Below are 21,020 nucleotides of genomic sequence, written 5' to 3' on the forward strand. Positions count from 1 at the left end.
CTTTCTGGCACTTCCTGTCTTTCCAAGACTTATGTCTACTTCCTGTTATCTCCGACTCCACCTAAGTGTAGCCTACCTCTGTTTGCTTCTACTCCAGACCTTGTCCATGGTAGCCTTTATTCTCCTGTCCTATAATCCTGTCCACTCCTGCTGACCTCCAGACCTTTGGATCTCCGGACCTTTGGATCTCCGGACATCTTACCCTTCGGATATCAAAACCTTTGGACATTGTAACCTTTGGACATCATGACCTTCAGACATCATAACCTTTGGACATCTGAACATTCAGATGGCGCAACCTTCAGACATCCTGTCCTCTGGACCACTCCTCCTATCTGATCCTGCTTTGGACTCTGTCCCTTGCAGTCTCTCCTCCATGTGCTTCCATCTAGGAAGCTTACCTTCAGAAGTCTTATCTTCGGACCCTATGCAGCAGGTGAAACTCCTCCAGAGTTTCCTGTACTTCTCTAGAAGTTTCTATACTCCTCCGGAAGGTTCCTGTGCTCATCCAGAAGTCCTCCAGCACTCCATCAGAGTAGCCAGTCTCCGGAAGTCCTTCGGACTTCATTGGATTTCATCTGGACTTCATTCTGAAATTAAGGGTATGTACTTGGGAAAGGTGCAAAATAAAATATACTGACTACCAAGTGCTGAGCACTAAGTGTCGAGTTCCAAGTTCCAAGTTCCAAGTTCCGAGTTCCGAGTTCCGAGTTCCGAGTTCCGAGTGCCAAGTGCCCCGATGCTTTCGGGCATTAACACCCAGATAGCCCTCGCTCTCAGGGGCCCGTCAGAATTTAGATCATCTCAAACGGATGTGATTTGAGTGAGATATGAGCAAAATACTATATACCGGGTGAATTTTGGCATCAGAAGTTCGATGCTTTCGGGCATTGACATGAAGATAGCCCTCAATCTCAGGGGTGTGGGAGAATTCAGATTGTCTGAAATGGATATAATTTGAGTGAGATATATGCAAAATACAATATATTGACTACTGAGTGCTGAGTACCAAGTGCCGAGTGCCAAGTGCAGAGTGCCCCAATGCTTTCAGGCATTAACACCCAGATAGCCCATGCTCTCAGGGGCCCATCAGAATTTAGATCATCTCAAACAGATGTGATTTAATGTGTCCCAAGTGCTGAGTGCCGAGTCCCAAGTGCTGAGTGCCGAGTGCTGAGTTCCGAGTTCCGAGTTCCGAGTTCCGAGTTCCGAGTTCCGAGTTCCGAGTTCCGAGTTCCAAGTTCCAAGTGCCGAGTTCCGAGTGCCGAGTTCCGAGTGCCGAGTTCCGAGTGCCGAGTGCCCCGATGCTTTCGGGTATTGACACCCAGATAGCCCTCGCTCTCAGGGACCTGTCAGAATTTAGATCATCTCAAATGGATGTGATTTGAGTGAGATATGAACAGAATACTATATACCAGGTGAATTTTGGCATCAGAAGTTCGATGCTTTCGATGTTTTTGATGTCTGGTCTTGATGCTTTCGAGCATTAATATGTAGATAGCCCTTGATCTCAGGGGTGTGGCGGAATTCACATTGTCTCAAATGGATATAATTTGAGTGAGATATTTGCAAAATACTATGTATATACTGACTACCGAGTGCTGAGTGCCGAGTTCCGAGTGCCGAGTTCCGAGTGCCGAGTGCCCCGATGCTTTCGGGTATTAACACCCAGATAGCCCTCGCTCTCAGGGACCCGTCAGAATTTAGATCATCTCAACGGATATAATTTGAGTGAGATATTTGCAAAATACTATGTATATACTGACTACCGAGTGCTGAGTGCTGAGTTCCGAGTGCCGAGTTCCGAGCGCCGAGTGCCCCGATGCTTTCGGGTATTAACACCCAGATAGCCCTCGCTCTCAGGGACCCGTCAGAATTTAGATCATCTCAAACGGATATAATTTGAGTGAGATATTTGCAAAATACTATGTATATACTGACTACCGAGTGCTGAGTGCCGAGTTCCGAGTGCCGAGTGCCCCGATGCTTTCGGGTATTAACACCCAGATAGCCCTCGCTCTCAGGGACCTGTCAAAATTTAGATCATCTCAAATGGATGTGATTTGAGTGAGATATGAATAAAAGTACTATATACCGGGTGAATTTCAGCATCAGAAGTTTGATGCTTTCGATGTTTTTGATGTCGGGTCTTGATGCTTTTGGGCATTAACATGTAGATAGCCCTTGATCTCAGGGGTGTGGCAGAATTCACATTGTCTCAAATGGATATAATTTGAGTGAGATATTTGCAAAATACTATGTATATACTGACTACCGAGTGCTGAGTGCCGAGTTCTGAGTGCCAAATGAATACCACACACTGACTACCGAGGGCTGAGTACCAAGTGCCGAGTGCTGAGTGCCGAGTTCCAAGTTCCGAGTTCCGAGTGCCAAGTACCCCCGATGCTTTCGGGTATTAACACCCAGATAGCCCACGCTCTCAGGGACCCGTCAGAATTTAGATCATCTCAAACGGATGTGATTTGAGTGAGATATAAATAAAATACTATATACCGGGTGAATTTTGGCATCAGAAGTTCGATGCTTTCGATGTTTTTAATGTCAGGCTCTTGATGCTTTCGGGCATTGACATGCAGATAGCCCTAGATCTCAGGGATTCATCAGAATTTAGATAGTCTTAAATAGATATGATTTGAGTGAGATATATGCACAATCCAAGATACAGGGTGAATGAGTCCCGAGTGTTGAGTGCCAAGTGCTGAGTTCTGAGTTCTGAGTTCCGAGTGCCGAGTGCCGAGTGCTGAGTGCCCTGATGCGTTCAGGCATTCAATCACTGTCAGGAGGTGTTCCCTCATCCACCTCAGTGCCTTCAGTGTTGCAATCAGCTTTTCTGCTGTGTGCTGAGTGCCGAGTGCCGAGTTCCGAGTGCCCCGATGCTTTCGGGTATTAACACCCAGATAGCCCTCGCTCTCAGGGACCCGTCAGAATTGAGATCATCTCAAACGGATGTGATTTGAGTGAGATATGAACAGAATACTATATGCCGGGTGAATGTTGGCATCAGAAGTTCGATGCTTTCGATGTTATTGATGTCGGGTCTTGATGCTTTCAGGCATGAACATGTAGATAGCCCTCAATCTCAGGGGTGTGGCAGAATTCACATTGTCTCAAACAGATATAATTTGAGTGAGATATTTGCAAAATACTATGTATATACTGACTACCGAGTGCTGAGTGCTGAGTTTTGAGTTCCGAGTTCCGAAGTGCCAAGTGCCGAGTTCCGAGTGCCGAGTTCCGAGTGCGAGTTCCGAGTGCCGAGTGCCCCGAGGCCTTCGGGTATTAACATCCAGATAGCCCACGCTCTCAGGGGCCCATCAGAATTTAGATCATCTTAAACGGATGTGATTTGAGTGAGATATGAGCAAAATACTATATACCAAGTGAATTTCACCATCAGAAGTTTGATGCTTTTGATGTTATTGATATCAAGCCTCGATGCCTTCAGGCATTGACATGCAGATAGCCCTAGATCTCACGGGTCTGGCAGAATTTAGCCCATCCCAAATGGATAAGAGTTGAGTGAGATATGAGCAAAATCCCATATACTGTGTGTATTTCAGCATTGTAAGGTCAATGCTTTCCATGTTTGCAATGTCTAGCCTCAATGCATTCAGGCATTCACAAGCAGATAGAACTTGATCTCAGGGGCCTGTCACAATTCAGATCGTCTCACACGGATAAGACTTGAGTGAGATATGAGCAAAATATTATATATCAGGTGATTTTGATGTCAGGCCTTGCACCAAGGGTAAGCACATAGCACAACAGGAATAAATCCTGTTGTCCTAGTATCCTTATATATTGCATATACTATCAAAGGGATGTTGGGGATCATATTTTGCCTCAAACAGACATGATTTGAGGGAGATATGAGCAAAATACAATTTATTGGGTGTGTCTGAGCTTCGCAGGTTCAATGTTTTTGTTGTCAGCCTTGTGTGGGAAAAATTCTAAAACATCAGGAGAAACATAAAAACACATCATCAGGGACTGCATCAGGTTTGCTATGATCACACCTATGTATAATATGATAGATTGGCTTCCAGTGTACTGTTCCAGTCCCTGAAACAGTATCTGTCAGTGGTATGTATCTCTAAATACAAAAAAACTCGAAATTCAAGGCAATCACTGTGCACTGGTGCAAGAAAGTTACAATCACAAGATATATACATCAGCAAAATATGATTTTGCCACACGGTTACCAGAAGGTCACAAGCTTTGACAGTGCTTACTAGACTAAGGATATGATTGTCTTAACTCAATAGTCTTAACTTGCTAGGCATAATATAAGCTTTCTTAATAACCATGACTGTCATATCTTCCATAATAATCCTAACCCTCACAGCTTATGTATTATGTAGTAATCAACAATCATATTAGACTATCAAGTGAAGACTATCGTGTAATGACTATCAAGTTAAGACTACTGTATTTTATTCTAAGTCTGTACAATAGACCTGTGATACTTGATGAGTGTCAGCCTGAACAGTATATTAAAGATCACACTATCATACTACACATAGGTATGACTATTGAAGACATGATGTAGTGCCTTATGATGTGTTTTTATGTGTCTCCTGATGTGTTGAGAATGTCCTACATTACCTCATATGTCCATGTGAGGCCATATGAATTCTGTGAACTCCTGACATTAAGGGCTATCCATCTGGGTGGTAATGCCCAAAAGCATCGGGACACTCAGCACTCGGAAGGCACTTGGCACTTGGCACTCGGCACTTGGTACTCAGCACTTGGTAGTCAGTATATGGGATTTTGCATATATCTCACTCAAATTATATCTGTTTCAGACAATCTGAATTTTACCACACCCCTGAGATCGAGGGCTATCTACATGTCAATACCCAAAAGCATTGAGACCCGACATCAAAAACATCGAAAGCATTGAACTTCTGATGCCAAAATTCACCCGGTATATAGTATTTTGTTCATATCTCGCTCAAATCACATCCGTTTGAGATGATCTAAATTCTGACAGGCCCTTGAGAGTGAGGGTGATCTGGGTGTCAATACCCGAAAGCATCGGGGCACTCGGCACTCGGCACTCGGAAACTCGGCACTCCGGCACTTGGCACTCGGAACTCAGAACTCAGACCTTGGCACTCAGCACTCGGTAGTCAGTAAATACATAGTATTTTGCAAATATCTCACTCAAATTATATCTGTTTGAGACAATGTGAGTTCTGCCACACCCCTGAGATCAAGGGCTATCTACATATTAATGCTCGAAAGCATCAAGACCAGACATCAAAAACATCGAAAGCATCGAACTTCTGATGCCAAAATTCACCCGGTATATAGTATTCTGTTCATATCTCACTCAAATCACATCCATTTGAGATGATCTAAATTCTGATGGGTCCCTGAGAGCGAGGGCGATCTGGGTGTTAATGCCCGAAAGCATCGGGGGCACTCGGAACTCGGAACTCGGCACTCGGCACTCAGAACTCAGCACTCGGCACTCAGCACTTGGGACTCGGCACTCAGCACTCGGAACTCGGAACTCGAACTCGGCACTCAGAACTCGGCACTCAGCACTCGGTAGTCAGTATAGTTTGCAAATATCTCACTCAAATTATATCTGTTTGAGACAATGTGAGTTCTGCCACACCCCTGAGATCAAGGGCTATCTACATATTAATGCTCGAAAGCATCAAGACCAGACATCAAAAACATCGAAAGCATCGAACTTCTGATGCCAAAATTCACCCGGTATATAGAATTTGTTCATATCTCACTCAAATCACATCCGTTTGAGATGATCTAAATTCTGACGGGCCCCTGAGAGCGAGGGCTTTTAATACCCGAAAGCATCGGGTCACTCGGCACTCGGCACTCGGCACTCGGAACTCGGAACTCGGAACTCGGTTCTCTGCACTTGGCACTTGGTACTCAGCACTCGGTAGTCAGTGTGTGGTATTTTGCATATATCTCACTCAAATTATATCTGTTTGAGACAATGTGAGTTCTGCCACACCCCTGAGATCGAGGGCTATCTACATGTTAATGCCCGAAAGCATCAAGACCCGACATCAAAAACATCGAAAGCATCAAACTTCCAATGCTGAAATTCACCCGGTATATAGTATTTTGCTCATATCTCACTCAAATCACATCTGTTTGAGATGATCTAAATTCTGACAGGCCCCTGAGGACGAGGGCTATCTGGGTGTTAATACCCGAAAGCATCGGGGCACTCGGAACTCGGAACTCGGAACTCGGCACTCGGCACTCAGAACTCAGCACTCGGCACTCAGCACTTGGGACTCATTAAATCACATCTGTTTGAGATGATCTAAATTCTGATGGGCCCCTGAGAGCATGGGCTATCTGGGTGTTAATGCCCGAAAGCATCAGGGCACTCTGCACTTGGCACTCAGCACTTGGTACTCAGCACTCAGTAGTCAATATATAGTATTTGCATATATCTCACTTGAAATTCACCCGGTATATAGTATTTTGTTCATATCTCACTCAAATCACATCTGTTTGAGATGATCTAAATTCTGACGGGCCCCTGAGTGTGAGGGCTATCTGTGTGTTAATACCCGAAAGCATCGGGGCACTCGGCACTCGGCACTCGGAACTCAGTTCTCGGCACTTGGCACTTGGCACTCAGCACTCGGTAGTCAGTGTGTGGTATTTTGCATATATCTCACTCAAATTATATCCGTTTGAGACAATGTAAATTCTGCCACACCCCTGAGATCAAGGGCTATCTACATGTTAATGCCTGAAAGCATCAAGACCCAACATCAAAAACATCGAAAGCATCAAACTTCCAATGCTGAAATTCACCCGGTATATAGTATTTTATTCATATCTCACTCAAATCACATCTGTTTGAGATGATCTAAATTCTGACAGGCCCCTGAGAGCGAGGGCTATCTGGGTGTTAATACCCGGAAGCATCGGGGCACTCGGCACTCGGAACTCGGCACTTGGCACTTGGTACTCAGCACTCGGTAGTCAGTGTGTGGTATTTTGCATATATCTCACTCAAATTATATCTGTTTCAGACAATCTAAATTTTGCCACACCCCTGAGATCGAGGGCTATCTACATGTCAATGCCCAAAAGCATCGAGACCCGACATCAATAACATCGAAAGCATTGAACTTCTGATGCCAACATTCACCCGGTATATAGTATTCTGTTCATATCTCACTCAAATCACATCCGTTTGAGATGATCTAAATTCTGACGGGCCCTTGAGAGTGACGGCTATCTGGGTGTCAATACCCGAAAGCATCGGGGCACTCGGAACTCGGAACTCGGCACTCAGCACACGGCAGAAAGCTTGATTGCAACACTGATGGCACTGAGGTGGATGAGGGAACACCTCCTGACAGTGATTGAATGCCTGAACGCATCGGGGCACTCGCACTCGGCACTCGGCACTCGGCACTCGGCACTCGGCACTCGGCACTCGGCACTCGGCACTCAGTACTTGGTACTTGGTAGTCAGTACTCGGTGATTCAAGTCTCGAGACTCGAGACTTGTGATTCACAAGTCAAAATTTGACACTAATGTGTAGTATCTTATGTATTTCTGTACTCATTTCACTGACTACCGAGTGCCGAATCTCAGGTCTTGGGTATCAGGTCTCGGTACTCGGTACTCGGTATTTCCAGATGACAAAAATGTATATCATCTTCAATTTGAATTTTCTTAACTCGTAAAAATGTATGACTTTCCAGTTGGGTTTTGAATTTTGAGTTTTGAGTCTCTTGAGTCCCGAGTCTGGGTGTTCAGGGCTCGGGTTTCAGGTTTCAGGTTTCAGGTTTCAGGTTTTGGGTTTTGGGTTTTGGGTTTTAGTACTTGGTACTTGATATTACCCGATGTCGGCCCACCCGTCTATCTAATATGACCCCACGTCGGCCCACCTGTCTATGTAATAAATAATTCACCTCACCCTCGGCCCACCCGTCTATCTAATATTACCCCACATCGGCCCACCCGTCTATGTAATAAATAATTCACCCCACCCTTGGCTCACCCGTCTATCTAATATTTCCCTACATCGGCCCACCTGTCTATCTAATAAATATTTCACCGCTCCCTCGGCCCATCCGTCTACAAAATAATACTGATACGTCGGCCCACCCGTCTATATAATACTATTTGCTATACATCTCTCCTCAGGTCTATAATATATGTCAATCCTACTCTACATATTACCCACATGGGCCCACCCATCTCCATAATAATATTTCTCCCGGCCCATCTGCTATCATCGATGATATATATAACATCAGCATAGATGGGGCCCACCCGTCTCCATCGGAAATAATATTCCTCCCGGCCCACCCGTCAACATCGGGTATATACATAACATCGGCCCATAATCCGCTGGCCCGTATTACACGGGATATTATGTAGGTCGGGTGACCCATATAATACGGGATTTGTCACTGAAGGGGCTCCCAAATTGTGATGTCAATAAAGTATTAATAAATGCAGGGAATGGACGTACCAGATGTGACTTTGGTCATTCAGTGGCGAGCGTCGTGCAGGTTGTCTGCCATTTGGCAGTGGTTTGGTCGTGCAGCCAGAGACCGCACGCTGGAAGGGACTGCGTTGCTGTTCGCAGAAAAAGAGTATTTCGACGATATACGTGAAGATAAGCGTAAGCGTCAGGAGCGCAAAAAGAAAGCAACAAATGCACCAGATAACCAACCGGCTGCCAAATGCTGTGTAATTAATAGTTTGACTGCTATTGATGTTGCGCACCTGGAAGGAGAGGATAGTGCCCAGTCTACCAATAATACTAGTGGCTCAGCAGCAAACTCACCTAAGGTTATAATTACTGATGCACAGTTGAGGGATTTAATAAAACCGGCAAGCACATTGGAGAGGTTATCAAGGCAGAAGAGAGAGAATGAACTGGACCGAGCAATGGACTTGTTGATCAACGCTGATTATTGTGGCGTTGGGTGTCGTCGGAAGGTGTTTAATATCCAATTTGACAACGGATCAGCAGGTGCGACTTTCCTATACTGTATTAATAATTGCAATAATATTTTATAGATTCAAGTCACCTTACATGCGACCCATCAGATAGTAAGGAAGGCTGCTCACATTGCGCTCCCGTACTTCCTAAAGTGTGCTGTGACATTCATCACCCTTCAGCATTCTCGTCATTTGATCCCATCATTGTCCCTCAACCACCCAGACTTCCCATCCGCTCTAGACTTGCAAAACATACAATGGGCCCACAGGAGCACAAACTATGCGAGGCACTGGGCGCTCACACCTTATTGACCTCTGTCCAACTGTTGTAATGGGCGACTCAGTCCTTGACCGGATTGTTGACTGCACCCATTTTGAGAAGATTAAGATTGTTGAGGATCTCCGCAAGGAAACACATTGGCCTGTCAATGATGATCTGGCCAGGGAGGTGATTTCTCTAATCCACCACATCATTCCAATTTCACTCTACACCACTGCCCCTCTACAACAGCGCCCTCTATCTACCACCGCACTAAACAATGGGTCAGCTCAACATCCAGTCCTTGCTCCCCCCAATGGCATGAGAAAGGTGTCAAAATGCAGCGCTTGCGGCCAGCCTGGCCATCACAGTAAGTTTTTGCATTGTTTCTCCTTATATTTGCTGACCTTTTGACCAGAACGTGGGCGTGTTTGTCCCATGCACCCATCGAGGACATCTTCTGCAGCTGGGAAGGAGAATGAAGTTAAATCCGAGCGTCTTGCAAGAATGGTGAATTCTGATAATCAAGTGCAGAGCACATCAAATCCGAACTCTCAGCGTCTTGCAGGAATGGTGAATTCTGATAATCAAGCGCAGAGCACATCGAATTCGAACTCTCAGCGTCTTGCAGGAACGGTGAATTCTGATAATCAAGTGCAGAGTGTTGGTCAACCGTAATATTTACTCATCATATATCTTACTTACTACCAGACTAATTCAATCGCAACATCATCGACTGATGGATGCTCATCCTCACCTTCCCTAATAGCAGCTTCTTGCCCTCCATCTTCGTTATCTACGCTATTCTTTTCCATCAACTCCTGTCCCTTGGCAAGGACTTCAGGGATACTGTAATGGCTTCCGCGCCCCTTTACTACTTCGTTTGAGGAGTGTTTTCTCATGTGTCTGCATAGGACTTGGAACATTTTTGACATATCTGCCTCTGCGTGTTTAGTCGTTTGTTGAACATGCAGAAAGTCATTCTGGAACATTGTATGCAAGTTCCGGTATATCTGAATGAGTGGAGACTCCATTATAATCCTCGAAACAGTGTGGTTTGATCCTTTTCCTCCATTGGTAACCTGTGATTTTTGTTTACTGACTTGCATTTTTAATAGTGACAAGGGACGCGCACCTTTGTGAAAAGGTTATTCAATTCAACGCACCAGTCAACCGCTCGAAACTTTCCTTTCTTCCCGGTTGGATTGACCATGATGTGGTAGTGAACAGCCCGTCTGCCGATTGTAAGTCTTGAGTAGATGAAGATGTTTCATAATGCTTACTTCAATCCTTCGGGATACATGAAATGCACTTTGCACAGGAAGTCTGTCATAGCGTTTGCATATTTATGTTTTCCTGTGGCCTTAAACATTGGGATCAACGTCACAAGGCAAGTCTCAACCCGTCCAATGTCACCGATATTCATTGCATATGACAGCTCCTCATATATAAGCACGTACTTGTTCAAGAGGAGTCCATTTTCATATTGGACATCACGTTGAGCTGCCGGTGCACGTCGCATGCGCCAAAGTTGGTGACCTGCAATGTAGTTACGAGCAAGGGTGTGTGCCATTGCTTTGATGTCTTTCCATGTTGATTCTGATCCTGCAAATTCCTCCAGACTTGTCCACTTCGTGTCACCTTTCCCAGCCTCGACTCTCCAACAATCAAGGCGACAACAAATACTGTCGTGCATGATCAGTTCGTGCATACAATGGAACCCCGGCTTTGATCCATAGTGGCCGGTTTCCCTTGGCCGCGAGATACCTACATCTTGCATGAGACTGGTTTCATCTAGTCGTGCTGCATTGGGCTGCAGGAATATCCGCCAAATTGCATCTGCGGCCGCCATCTTCAAATGGAAAAGACCGGGGACAAAGACAACATGTTGTAAACGGTCCCATGGTGTGTTTTCAATTCCTCGACGCTGCTGCGCAGACTGAAGGCGTTCCCCCATCCCAAGGTTACCATGAAATAGAACTACATACTCTGAGATGTCGGGCATCCCTGGATCATTGATGGCTGCAGGATCTCCGATTCCGCCCTGCTCGAGCAGGTTAACGACACTTTGTATATTGCCTGTAACGGTGGAATTACTGACATCCATTGCAGATGTAGCAATGATTGGCGTTTTGATGACAGGGATGGCTTCAATGGCCTCAGGTTCGTGAAGTTGGTTATGGAATTGAGAAAAGTATGGAGGGCCATATGAGACGAGGTCCGAGAGAAACTTCCACGAATTAAATCTATCGTGACGGGTAAGATCTGCTTCATCTGGTGTGTCCTTGTGAAGACTGAGCAGATCTGTCCATCCCTTCTTTGGTGGCAGTTCTGCTTGGGTATTAAATGGTGACAGCTTCCACAATTCTTCAGAACACCTAAGGTCTTCCTTGGAGATGTTGTGCTGTGTCAGAAATTTACGAAAGCAGTTGCAATCAGCTATGTTTAGATGTCATTGAAATGTGTGCTGAAATAATAAAGTAATGTCCCTGGCTGAGTTTCAATGTATTGCAAGGATTTGTAAGCTTATGATAATCGATGACAAGCATATGTGTCAACGCCTGATGTGCCTGCCGGCTCTTTCTTTCTTCAATCTTGAAGTTTCTGAATCCAACCTCTGTAATTGTGTACCCAAATGGCTCCCGAGCGCTCAAAACTGTGTGAAATATGCGACCAAAATATCAAACCAAAAGGCTGGACTACTCATCGAAAAGCCTGCAAGATACGTGCGGATAAGAGACGTTGAGACCAGGTTATCGTAGATGCTATTCGGAAAGAGAAAGGTAAGAGCTCTTGGACTTCATACTGCGGTGTCGAAGCTGACACTATTACAACATCCAGCAGCAATCGAGGGGCGAAGCACAGCCCTGAATCAACCTAATAACCATAGGTCCAATGTATCTGCCGCACAAAGTACAGTATCCGTTTAATTTCTTGTAATATGTCACGCTCACTAGCTCTCTCAGTTGAAAACAGAAATCCTCCTGACCTCACGCATGGTCCTGACGCAGACTTTGATTATGGCAGCACGATTGGTGAGTCTCACAGGCGTTTTCATCAATCTCGCTATTAGTATTGACACTATCGAATTCCAGATGTTACTGTAATTGAACCTGAACCTGTCGACGCACACACATTCCCAGCCTTTGCACGTGATGACATCAAGGTCGAACACCATCCAAACAGCAGCATCAAGACTACGGTTCACTCATTTGAGACATTCAAGTGTCATCCAGCTCCCTCTGTGGTCCCACCTGATAGACAGCCTTGGTATCCATTCCAATCTAGGCTCGAATTCAAAGTTGCCGAGATCGCACTCGAGGCTGCGCTAAACAATGAGCAGACTGATCAGCTCATCAAGATCTGTCAACAATGCGCCATCGGGAAGGATAAGTTTACATTTTTTAACCATAAAGATATTCATAACAAGTGGGAAGCAGCATCTCACCGCATTACAAAGGTGATTTAATTTTCATGATTAGCATCATAATTTAACCTCGTTCAAAGCGCAGTTCACCAAAGAAGTGATTTCAGTACCTTACGATGGCAAATTGTGGGACTTTGATGTGCACTACCGGGATCTTTGGGAGTTCGCTACTGATCTACTTGGGGACCCCAGCTTATTTCCACACTTCACATTTGATGCACAACACTTGTCTAAGTTCGATGGCGAAATGTTCGTCCGCTTTGTAGACGAGCCGTTCACTGTGCAGGACTTCTGGGATATCCAAGTACGTATTGATACATAGTGTTTTTGGCCCCTTTTTATTCTATTTTAATTGTTGTAGTCGCGACTTCCACCAGGTGGCAAGCCACTTGCTTTCATTTTGTACGCTGATAAAATGAAGCTGTCGTCATTTGGGACTGCCAAGGGCTATCCAGTTGTCGCTAGAATAGCAAATCTACCTACGGACATTCGAAACGGACGAGGTATAGGTAGTGGCTACGTGGTAGGATGGCTGCCGATTGTATGGTCTGATGATTGCCTCATTAAATTGACACTAATGTTCGGATAGGTGAAAGAAGATAAAGACTATGCGGAAAAGTCTAGTTGGGTCAAAAATACTGTTTGGCATAGTTTGTTTGCGCACATAATCTCTTCGCTAGCTTCCAAATCACGAACAGGACAATGGTATCAGTGTATTGACGGTGTTCAACGCTGGTTCTTCCTTTGTGTGATCATTTTATCAGCTGATTATGAAGAACAGTTAGTACTATATTGTTTTTGCCTATAGCGCTTAGTTTTCCTACTAATGATGTATTACTACAGGTGTGTCATCTCACTTATTCGAGGGATCATGAGTCTTTGGCTGTGTCCCATTTGCCTTGTTCCTTGCGACGAACTTTGGGACACCTCTAAATCATATCCCCGTCGAATGTCAGATCAATCGCAAGCCATTGTAGCGACTGCATGAGGAAAAGACACTGTTGAGGAAAAGGATGAGATTTTGAAAGAATATGGACTGCGCGATGTTGATGTAAGTTCTCTGAATCGTCTCGATGTGCGAAGGTCTAAAATTTATTTCTAGAATTCATTATGGGCTGTACGATACACTGATGTCCATCGAGCTCTGTCACACGACCGTATGCATAACGGCGGGCTTTGGTCGCACCATCTATGGGTCAAACTACAGAAATGTGTTGTTAGTCTCGGAAGGTCAAAGGTATCTGCAGTCGACAAGATGTACATTCTTTTTGCGCTACTACGTGCGACCCTTCTCTAACAATTGTATCTAAGGTTTGAACAATTTTCACACTGGCAGAATTTTAAGCACCCAAACCAGGTTATGGGCGTAACGTTTGCAGACAGCTCCATGCATGAAGACATCTCAAAAGTATGTGATTCAATTAACACAGTTGTCTTGTACTAACTGTTTTGTTCATAGTTAATACTATATGCTACACATGACATTCTGACAGAACAAGACTCCCCACTTGGCTACCTGTTACTTCGATGCATACACCTTTATCTCGAAATCGACATATATGCCGCTTTCGAGGTCCACACCACAAATACTATTAATGAAGGGAGAAGTGCTGTCCAAGCTTTCACAGCGCTTATGAAGGTACGTTTCATCATATTTCATTTTAGCAACTACATAATAGGTTGACATTGTAATAGCAATATATCGCGGAAACCGTCGATGAGAACGACAAGGGCTGGAGCTTTCCGAAAATGCACATGATCATCCACATTTTCGACGATATAGAGGCTAAAGGTGCTACAAGGAACTACAACGCCAAACCAAATGAGCAGATGCATGGGCCATTGAAGAACTCGTATCAACGCCAGACCAACTTCAAGGACTTTGCAGAACAGGTGAGGCGCACTAGTACCAACCTCTATCATTCCCTACTGAATGTGTATTATACTTTATATTAGATCCTTCGGATTAATCACTGGCTACTCGTCGAGCCCCTTCAGTGACAAATCCCGTATTATACGGGTCACCCGACCTACATAATATCCCGTGTAATATGGGCCAGCGTATTATGGGCCGATGTTATGTATATTCCCGATGTTGACGGGTGGGCCAGGAGGCATATTATTTCCGATGGAGACGGGTGGGCCCATCTATGCTGATGTTATATATATCATCGATGATAGCAGATGGGCCGGGAGAAATATTATTATGGAGATGGGTGGGCCCATGTGGGTAATATGTAGAGTAGGATTGACATATATTATAGACCTGAGGAGAGATGTATAGCAAATAGTATTATATAGACGTGTGGGCCGACGTATTAGTATTATTTTGTAGACGGATGGGCCGAGGGAGCGGTGAAATATTTATTAGATAGACGGGTGGGCCGATGTGGGGTAATATCAGATAGACGGGTGGGCCGAGGGTGAGGGGAATTATTTATTACATAGACGGGTTGGCCGATGTGGGGTAATATTAGATAGACGGGTGGGCTGAGGGTGAGGTGAGTTATTTATTAGATAGACGGGTGGGCCGACGTGGGGTAATAATAGATAGACGGGTGGGCCGAGGGTGAGGGGAATTATTCATTACATAGACGGGTTGGCCGACGTGGGGTAATATCAGATAGATGGGTTGGCCGATGTGGGGTAATATTAGATAGACAGGTGGGCTGAGGGTGAGGTGAGTTATTTATTAGATAGACGGGTGGGCCGACGTGGGGAATTCTACATAGATGGGTGGGCCGACGTCAGGTAATATCAGATAGACGGGTGGGCCAAGGGTGAGGTGAATTATTTATTAGATAGACGGGTGGGCCCAGATATGTATCATATAGACAGATAGGCCTAGGTATTGTACATTTTTACGAGTTTCAAGTCTCGAGTTAAGAAAATTCAAATTTAAGATGATATACATTTTTGTTGTCATGAAATACCGAGAACCGAGACCCGAGATTCGGCACTCGGTAGTCGGTGAAATGAGTACAGGAATACTTAAGATAATACACATTGTTCTCAGAAATCACAAGTTTCAAATTTCGATTTGTGAATTGAGTCTCAAGTCTCGAGACTCGAATCACCGAGTACCAAGTACCGAGTACCGAGTACCGAGTACCGAGTACCGAGTACTGAGTACCGAGTACCGACACCCGATACCTGACACCTGGAATTCGGCACTCGGCATGTAAGAGAGTTGAGTTTGACATGAGCTAAGATTTTGTTTCAAAACATAAAAGCACTCATAAAAATAAAATAAGCAATAAGTGACAAGAATAACATCTGAAGTGAATGAACATGATGATTATAATTGATTGTGGCAATGAGGGGAGTTGAACGGCAGAGCAGCTTCCTGGCTAAATCCTGCACAGCATCGCAACAGGGACCAAGTTACCACAACACTATCCAGCTAATAATGCACAATCGATTTTCACTTCTGCTGCCACCCATTTTTGTCGTTTTGAAATACTGAGACCCAAGACCCGAGACCTGAGATTCGGCACTTGGTAGTCGGTGAAATGAGTACAGAAATACATAAGATAATACACATTGTTCTCAGAAATCACAAGTTTCAAATGTCGATTTGTAAATCACGGGTCACAAGTCTCGAGACTCGAATCACTGAGTACCGAGTACCGAGAACCGAGTACCAAGATTGACAGGAATCGGACCTGTGGATGGGGGGGCAGCAGTTGGGAGATCGAAGGTCTGGTCGCCTAAGGCGTTCCAGGCGAGGACCTTGGGGTACCAGGTGTGCCTAAGAATGTGAGGATCGTCATACCCGATGGAGTGCCAGTCTGACCAGACCTTGGGAACCATGTTCCGAATGCGCTGGAGTTCTTTGGAGCATGAAATGATGAGGCCGGGAATAGGACCATCCCCGGACCCATACTCCTTGGCTACATCAGACTACCAAGATGTTAGAGAAGAAAAAGCACCCAAAACAAAATACATACCACAAGTGTAGCAACCTGTTTTCCCAAAGCCGAGTGGCTGGGACCCAGGGGAATCTGCCGGGCGGCACTGATGATGGCCATGATCTGGGCAGCGGATGCCTTGAGATGGGTCAAAGAGTTGTCAACTGGAGTGGACATGATGAGTGGGTTGAGAGATTTAAAGATCTTGAAATCAGATTGAAATCAGTTATCAGAAAGATGAAGTTTCAAACAAACAAGACATTTGATGGGCGATCCACAAAATCGTTTATTGTTTGTGTTTGTTTGGTCGTGGTTCAACTTTTGGCAATTGCTGGCTTTGTGTTGAACTTCGAAGTTTTTTAGATCATCAGTCAATCAGTCCACCAATTCTCCACACATGAGTTCCCATCCAGCCGTTAGATTTAATGACCCACCAGTGACCGACTATAATTCTATGGATGTGGATGACTCATCTATGGCCCAGGCATCACTAGGTATGTTGTATTCTTATCATGCCTTATCTATTCACCGGGTATCCTTTAGATGACTTAGATGACTGATACCTCGGGCCGGATGATGACATAGAATATGATTCTATGTCATCCGGACCCCCGGATGCGTCGGCTGCAATACCCGGTATGACTATACATTACTGATGACCTGGGATCACCATGCATGCTAACTTCACCCTTGAAGATCAATCACATCCGGGTCAAGCTGATGATGCCAGCTGTCTCATTGATCCAGACTTGTACCTCAGGCCTGAGGATGATGTCATTGATGTTGATGAGTTGCTGGACTCTGCTGATCCTCCCACTTTTGCTCCGGCTACCTCAGAGGTGTCTATTTCATGTGCGTCCATTCATTCTAGACCATTATGGAGACTGATCTTATCTCCCAAGCCGACAAATCATCTACCGAACTCCCTGGAGACCAGCCGGAGCTCAATATTGAGGATGTATGGTTGATGGTCCGGGAGCTCCATCCTTTCGGAAAATACCAACACCCAGAATGTGAGTATCTGAAAGCAGAGCATTTATCTTTGAGCTAATCTTTCTGGAAGACCAATCCGTCCAAGATTGACTCCATGACTACAAACGCCGTACTGGAGGTCTTCCTGACCCTTCCATCCAACAACTAATCGAGGCCGAGCGTCCATTCCAAACTGCTTGGGCAGAAACATCTGACAAACTGAAAAAAGCTGATGCAGACCTGCAGAGGTTGCAAAGAGTTGAACAGATGAGCATTGAAATGCTCAAGGTAGTAGATTCCATGATTGAACACTTTGAAGAACAACTGACCATGTACATAAATTACTGCATTGCAACCTGTGAATTTTCATGGACATCCCCACATCATGTACACGACCGAATTTTTCAATACATGTCCCTGGGTGTCGAACGGGACTCGATACACGATGGTCGGGATTCAATAATTGGGACTCAACACTCGGGACTCGATAGTCGGGACTTGATGTTTGATATTTGGGAGTTGATAATCGGGACTCAACACTCGGCACTCGATATTTGGGACTCGATGTTCGATGCTTGGGACTTGACGCTCAATAGTCGGGACTCGGTGTTTGACGAATCTCGGGGTTCGGGACTTGAGGTTCGATAGTCGGGATTCAATGTTTGTGACTCAATAGTCGGGACTCAATAATTGATATTCACTAGTGGGGACTCTGCATATCATATTAGGTCAGATATATGAAAGTTACACATTGACATGTAAATACAAGCAGGTAATGGCAGGTAGTGTAGTATCAGCCCATTACTTCTTTCCCCATTTCCCAGAATCGGATTGTGGCACATCCACGGACATCAGGACAGCTGCTATGTCCGATATGCGTCGAATTTTATCGAAGGCATCGGTCGGATTGATGGAGAGATCATGGAGACCCTATGATCACGTCTCAACCTGATTTCCCCTGCTGCTCGGGGAATGTCATCCCCGCATCGAAAGGAATGTCTCGATTATCAGATGAATGATTCCAATTTCTGCAATATGATCCGCATGAAAAGGACCCTTTGCCGAAAATACAAGCAGGCGAAGAATGGCATTGCCGAAAGTGAAAAGGCTTTTGACATACTCAATGAAGCAGCACCTGGCGATTCAAAGACAGAGTGGCTAGCCAGCGAGAGGGATCGCTCAGTCCAGCAGAATAAATAATCCTGCGGCTATGGATGTATATGAGATTAATATCAAGAAGGGTTAGTTGACTTTGTCTCCATCAAAGTCTGAATTAATTTTGCATTCAGCACCGAGCAAAAAGGAGATCGAGCTTAGGCTACTAGAGGAGGGTAATGCCCGAAATGCAGCACCTGCTCGCAGGTCTGTGGCGACATGGATATCAATGGGGTTGGCAATTGAAGAGGCTCAAATCGCATTGCTCATTGAGGTCCGAAGAATTGGTAGAAGAACTACCGAGACACAGAAGTTAGACATCGCCCGGCAAACGCGATCGTCTCCAAGGCCAGATAGATGGATTCACTCGGTCTGCTATTACGCATCTCGGAGAGGGATTTGATGCAGATGATGATCCTGAAGACTTGTACTTGGACATTCTTGATGATCTCGATGATGACTTGGCAGACTTCACCGAGACATCTGACACATGGGCAAACTCCCCTGAGCTCACTGTAATCCCATTGCCATCAAACCTCGGGGTAGATCGATGCAGACGCTGTATGGCAGACGATCTCATTCCGCTGGAGATGTCTCTTCGTGAAGGGCAGGCCAATGACTCCCTTCACAACCTCTGAATTCACTTGTGCAACAAGGCGATTCTGTTTCGAACAACAGTTAGGCAAGCCAAATCCCAGGCCCTGAAACTCGAGCTTGGTCCCAGGTGACGTCGGTGCAGCAGGCAGTGTCCCTCCATGCCAGTATATATACGAAGACGAGGAAGCAAATGATGCAACTGGAGCCAGGGCAAGACCAGGTTCAGAAATACAAACCCCTGCTTCGAGAGCAACTCAAAATCAGCACTGCTGTCGGCGATCCAAATGCCCGAGGTCAGCGAAACAAGTCCCTCGCTTGGTTCTGGTCAGTCGAAGTCGACCTTGGGGGTCCCGATCACTCATGGAATGAGGAATGTGAGTTCGGGCATGCTTGATGTGTCCCGCACTCAGCTGACGGAGTCATCCGAAGTTTACCGAGTTCATTGGCTCCGGGAAAAGGCACTATGGGATCGATGGAAGGAAGAAATGATGTTGGTCCAATTGGAGATGGATTGGACATGTAACTTTTTCTTGTGGAAAGCAACCCAATGGGGTGACAGGATGTGGGAATCATTGGTGAAACACCTTCCGGGTCATGCATGCTACTCGGGAAGGCAATCCCAAATGTATTCATTGCTGGCACAGGATGCCCAGGCAGCATTTCAAGACCTGAAGACCGGGTTTATAGATGCTCAAGATGAATGAAATTTTTTGCCAACGATATGAAACAGCTACTTTGACCCAAACATTTTAGTCCCGGGAATTGGCCGGGTCGACCCATGTTGGAGTTTGAAAATTTTTATCAATCAACCAGTGGCTCATATCTTGACCTCCGAACCAACTGCCATTGTCATTGTCATTTCCAGCTTCATAATCCTGTTACGAACTAGGATGGTTCTGACGTATGGCTACTTGATAAGAGTAATCGGCCAAGGTCAGTTCAAGACTTCAGCGTATACTGAAGCTTCAATGTTCTAGACAAGACAAGGAGAGTGTCCTCGACTTGAATCAAGTTCAATACGACTTAAGATTGGAGGTCTTAAGCGAAGGAAGTTCCAGGTAAAACCTAGTAAGATTAAAGTAAAGAACTACATAGTACAAGACGAGTTTATATAGGAAATGATAACAGCTTTAGGGCCAGTACGATGAGGTCATAGAGATGAGTCAGAGATAAGGCGAGTCAGAGATAAGACGAGTCAGAGATAAGACGAGTCAGAGATACCAAGAATAGATCATCTAGCGACGGCAGGATGCGATCGTGATGTAATACAATGATGTAAGAGAAAGAAAATGAATAGGGGCATACTTGACTGTAACATTACCCCGTTATTATCGTTGAAGTCACCGATTTCAACAATCAAAGTTATTGTAAGCGTCATAGTTATCACGATCACCTGCGCATTGAACGAACATTCTCTCATCTTCTTCGATTGAGATCTGTTCCATAGCAGCGTCCTTGTCAGCCTCCCATCTAGAGAGGGCCTCGTAAAAACCTGCGTCCATCCATACTAATGGGATAGGTTTCTCGCCTTTAAGATCTTTGCAAAAGACCGAAAGATGCCCTGGCGCGAGGTTACGACATACACGGCAGAAGTACGTAGGGCAGTTCTTGTGACGATGACCGATTTCATTACAATTGCGACACTTAAAGTTGTCGATGGGGTCGGTTTTCACGATGGTGATGGAGGATGATCGCGGAGGCGGGGAT

General features: G+C 45.2%; 7 protein-coding genes across 7 annotated transcripts; 6 read left to right on the plus strand and 1 right to left on the minus strand.

Moving 5' to 3' along the window:
- Positions 1-289: 289 nt before the first annotated feature.
- DFJ58DRAFT_733342 (uncharacterized protein) lies at positions 290-823 on the plus strand (the record flags this gene model as incomplete). The annotated part of the gene is made up of 2 exons (XM_041386286.1): positions 290-602; positions 663-823. 2 exons carry the CDS (start codon positions 290-292, stop codon positions 821-823), a joined length of 474 nt encoding a protein of 157 aa, XP_041238577.1.
- A 7,674-nt stretch (positions 824-8,497) lies between these two features.
- On the plus strand, positions 8,498-9,070 carry DFJ58DRAFT_667799 (uncharacterized protein; the record flags this gene model as incomplete). The annotated part of the gene is made up of 1 exon (XM_041382647.1): positions 8,498-9,070. The coding sequence occupies one exon, from the start codon at positions 8,498-8,500 to the stop codon at positions 9,068-9,070; it is 573 nt and encodes a 190-aa protein (XP_041238578.1).
- Positions 9,071-9,272: 202 nt separating this feature from the next.
- Positions 9,273-9,929, plus strand: DFJ58DRAFT_733343 (uncharacterized protein; the record flags this gene model as incomplete). The annotated part of the gene is made up of 2 exons (XM_041386287.1): positions 9,273-9,621; positions 9,670-9,929. 2 exons carry the CDS (start codon positions 9,273-9,275, stop codon positions 9,927-9,929), a joined length of 609 nt encoding a protein of 202 aa, XP_041238579.1.
- A 26-nt stretch (positions 9,930-9,955) lies between these two features.
- On the minus strand, positions 9,956-11,256 carry DFJ58DRAFT_718552 (uncharacterized protein; the record flags this gene model as incomplete). Its single annotated transcript, XM_041384490.1, has 3 exons — positions 9,956-10,333; positions 10,387-10,501; positions 10,535-11,256. The coding sequence occupies 3 exons, from the start codon at positions 11,254-11,256 to the stop codon at positions 9,956-9,958; spliced, it is 1,215 nt and encodes a 404-aa protein (XP_041238580.1).
- Positions 11,257-11,886: 630 nt separating this feature from the next.
- Positions 11,887-14,634, plus strand: DFJ58DRAFT_845711 (uncharacterized protein; the record flags this gene model as incomplete). The annotated part of the gene is made up of 13 exons (XM_041393187.1): positions 11,887-11,977; positions 12,014-12,034; positions 12,209-12,286; positions 12,347-12,711; positions 12,734-12,982; positions 13,040-13,201; positions 13,268-13,328; positions 13,487-13,521; positions 13,691-13,729; positions 13,781-13,894; positions 14,015-14,086; positions 14,138-14,317; positions 14,374-14,634. 13 exons carry the CDS (start codon positions 11,887-11,889, stop codon positions 14,632-14,634), a joined length of 1,728 nt encoding a protein of 575 aa, XP_041238581.1.
- Positions 14,635-18,771: 4,137 nt separating this feature from the next.
- DFJ58DRAFT_733349 (uncharacterized protein) lies at positions 18,772-19,354 on the plus strand (the record flags this gene model as incomplete). The annotated part of the gene is made up of 3 exons (XM_041386288.1): positions 18,772-18,802; positions 18,851-19,003; positions 19,065-19,354. The coding sequence occupies 3 exons, from the start codon at positions 18,772-18,774 to the stop codon at positions 19,352-19,354; spliced, it is 474 nt and encodes a 157-aa protein (XP_041238582.1).
- A 110-nt stretch (positions 19,355-19,464) lies between these two features.
- Positions 19,465-20,017, plus strand: DFJ58DRAFT_667794 (uncharacterized protein; the record flags this gene model as incomplete). The annotated part of the gene is made up of 2 exons (XM_041382646.1): positions 19,465-19,687; positions 19,743-20,017. Coding segments are annotated over 2 exons (498 nt in total), but the record flags the coding sequence as incomplete, so codon positions are not given.
- Between the last annotated feature and the right edge of the window lie 1,003 nt (positions 20,018-21,020).

This window comes from Suillus subalutaceus (assembly GCF_016647625.1).
Source record: "Suillus subalutaceus strain FC151 chromosome Unknown DFJ58scaffold_146, whole genome shotgun sequence".
NCBI lineage: Eukaryota > Fungi > Basidiomycota > Agaricomycetes > Boletales > Suillaceae > Suillus > Suillus subalutaceus.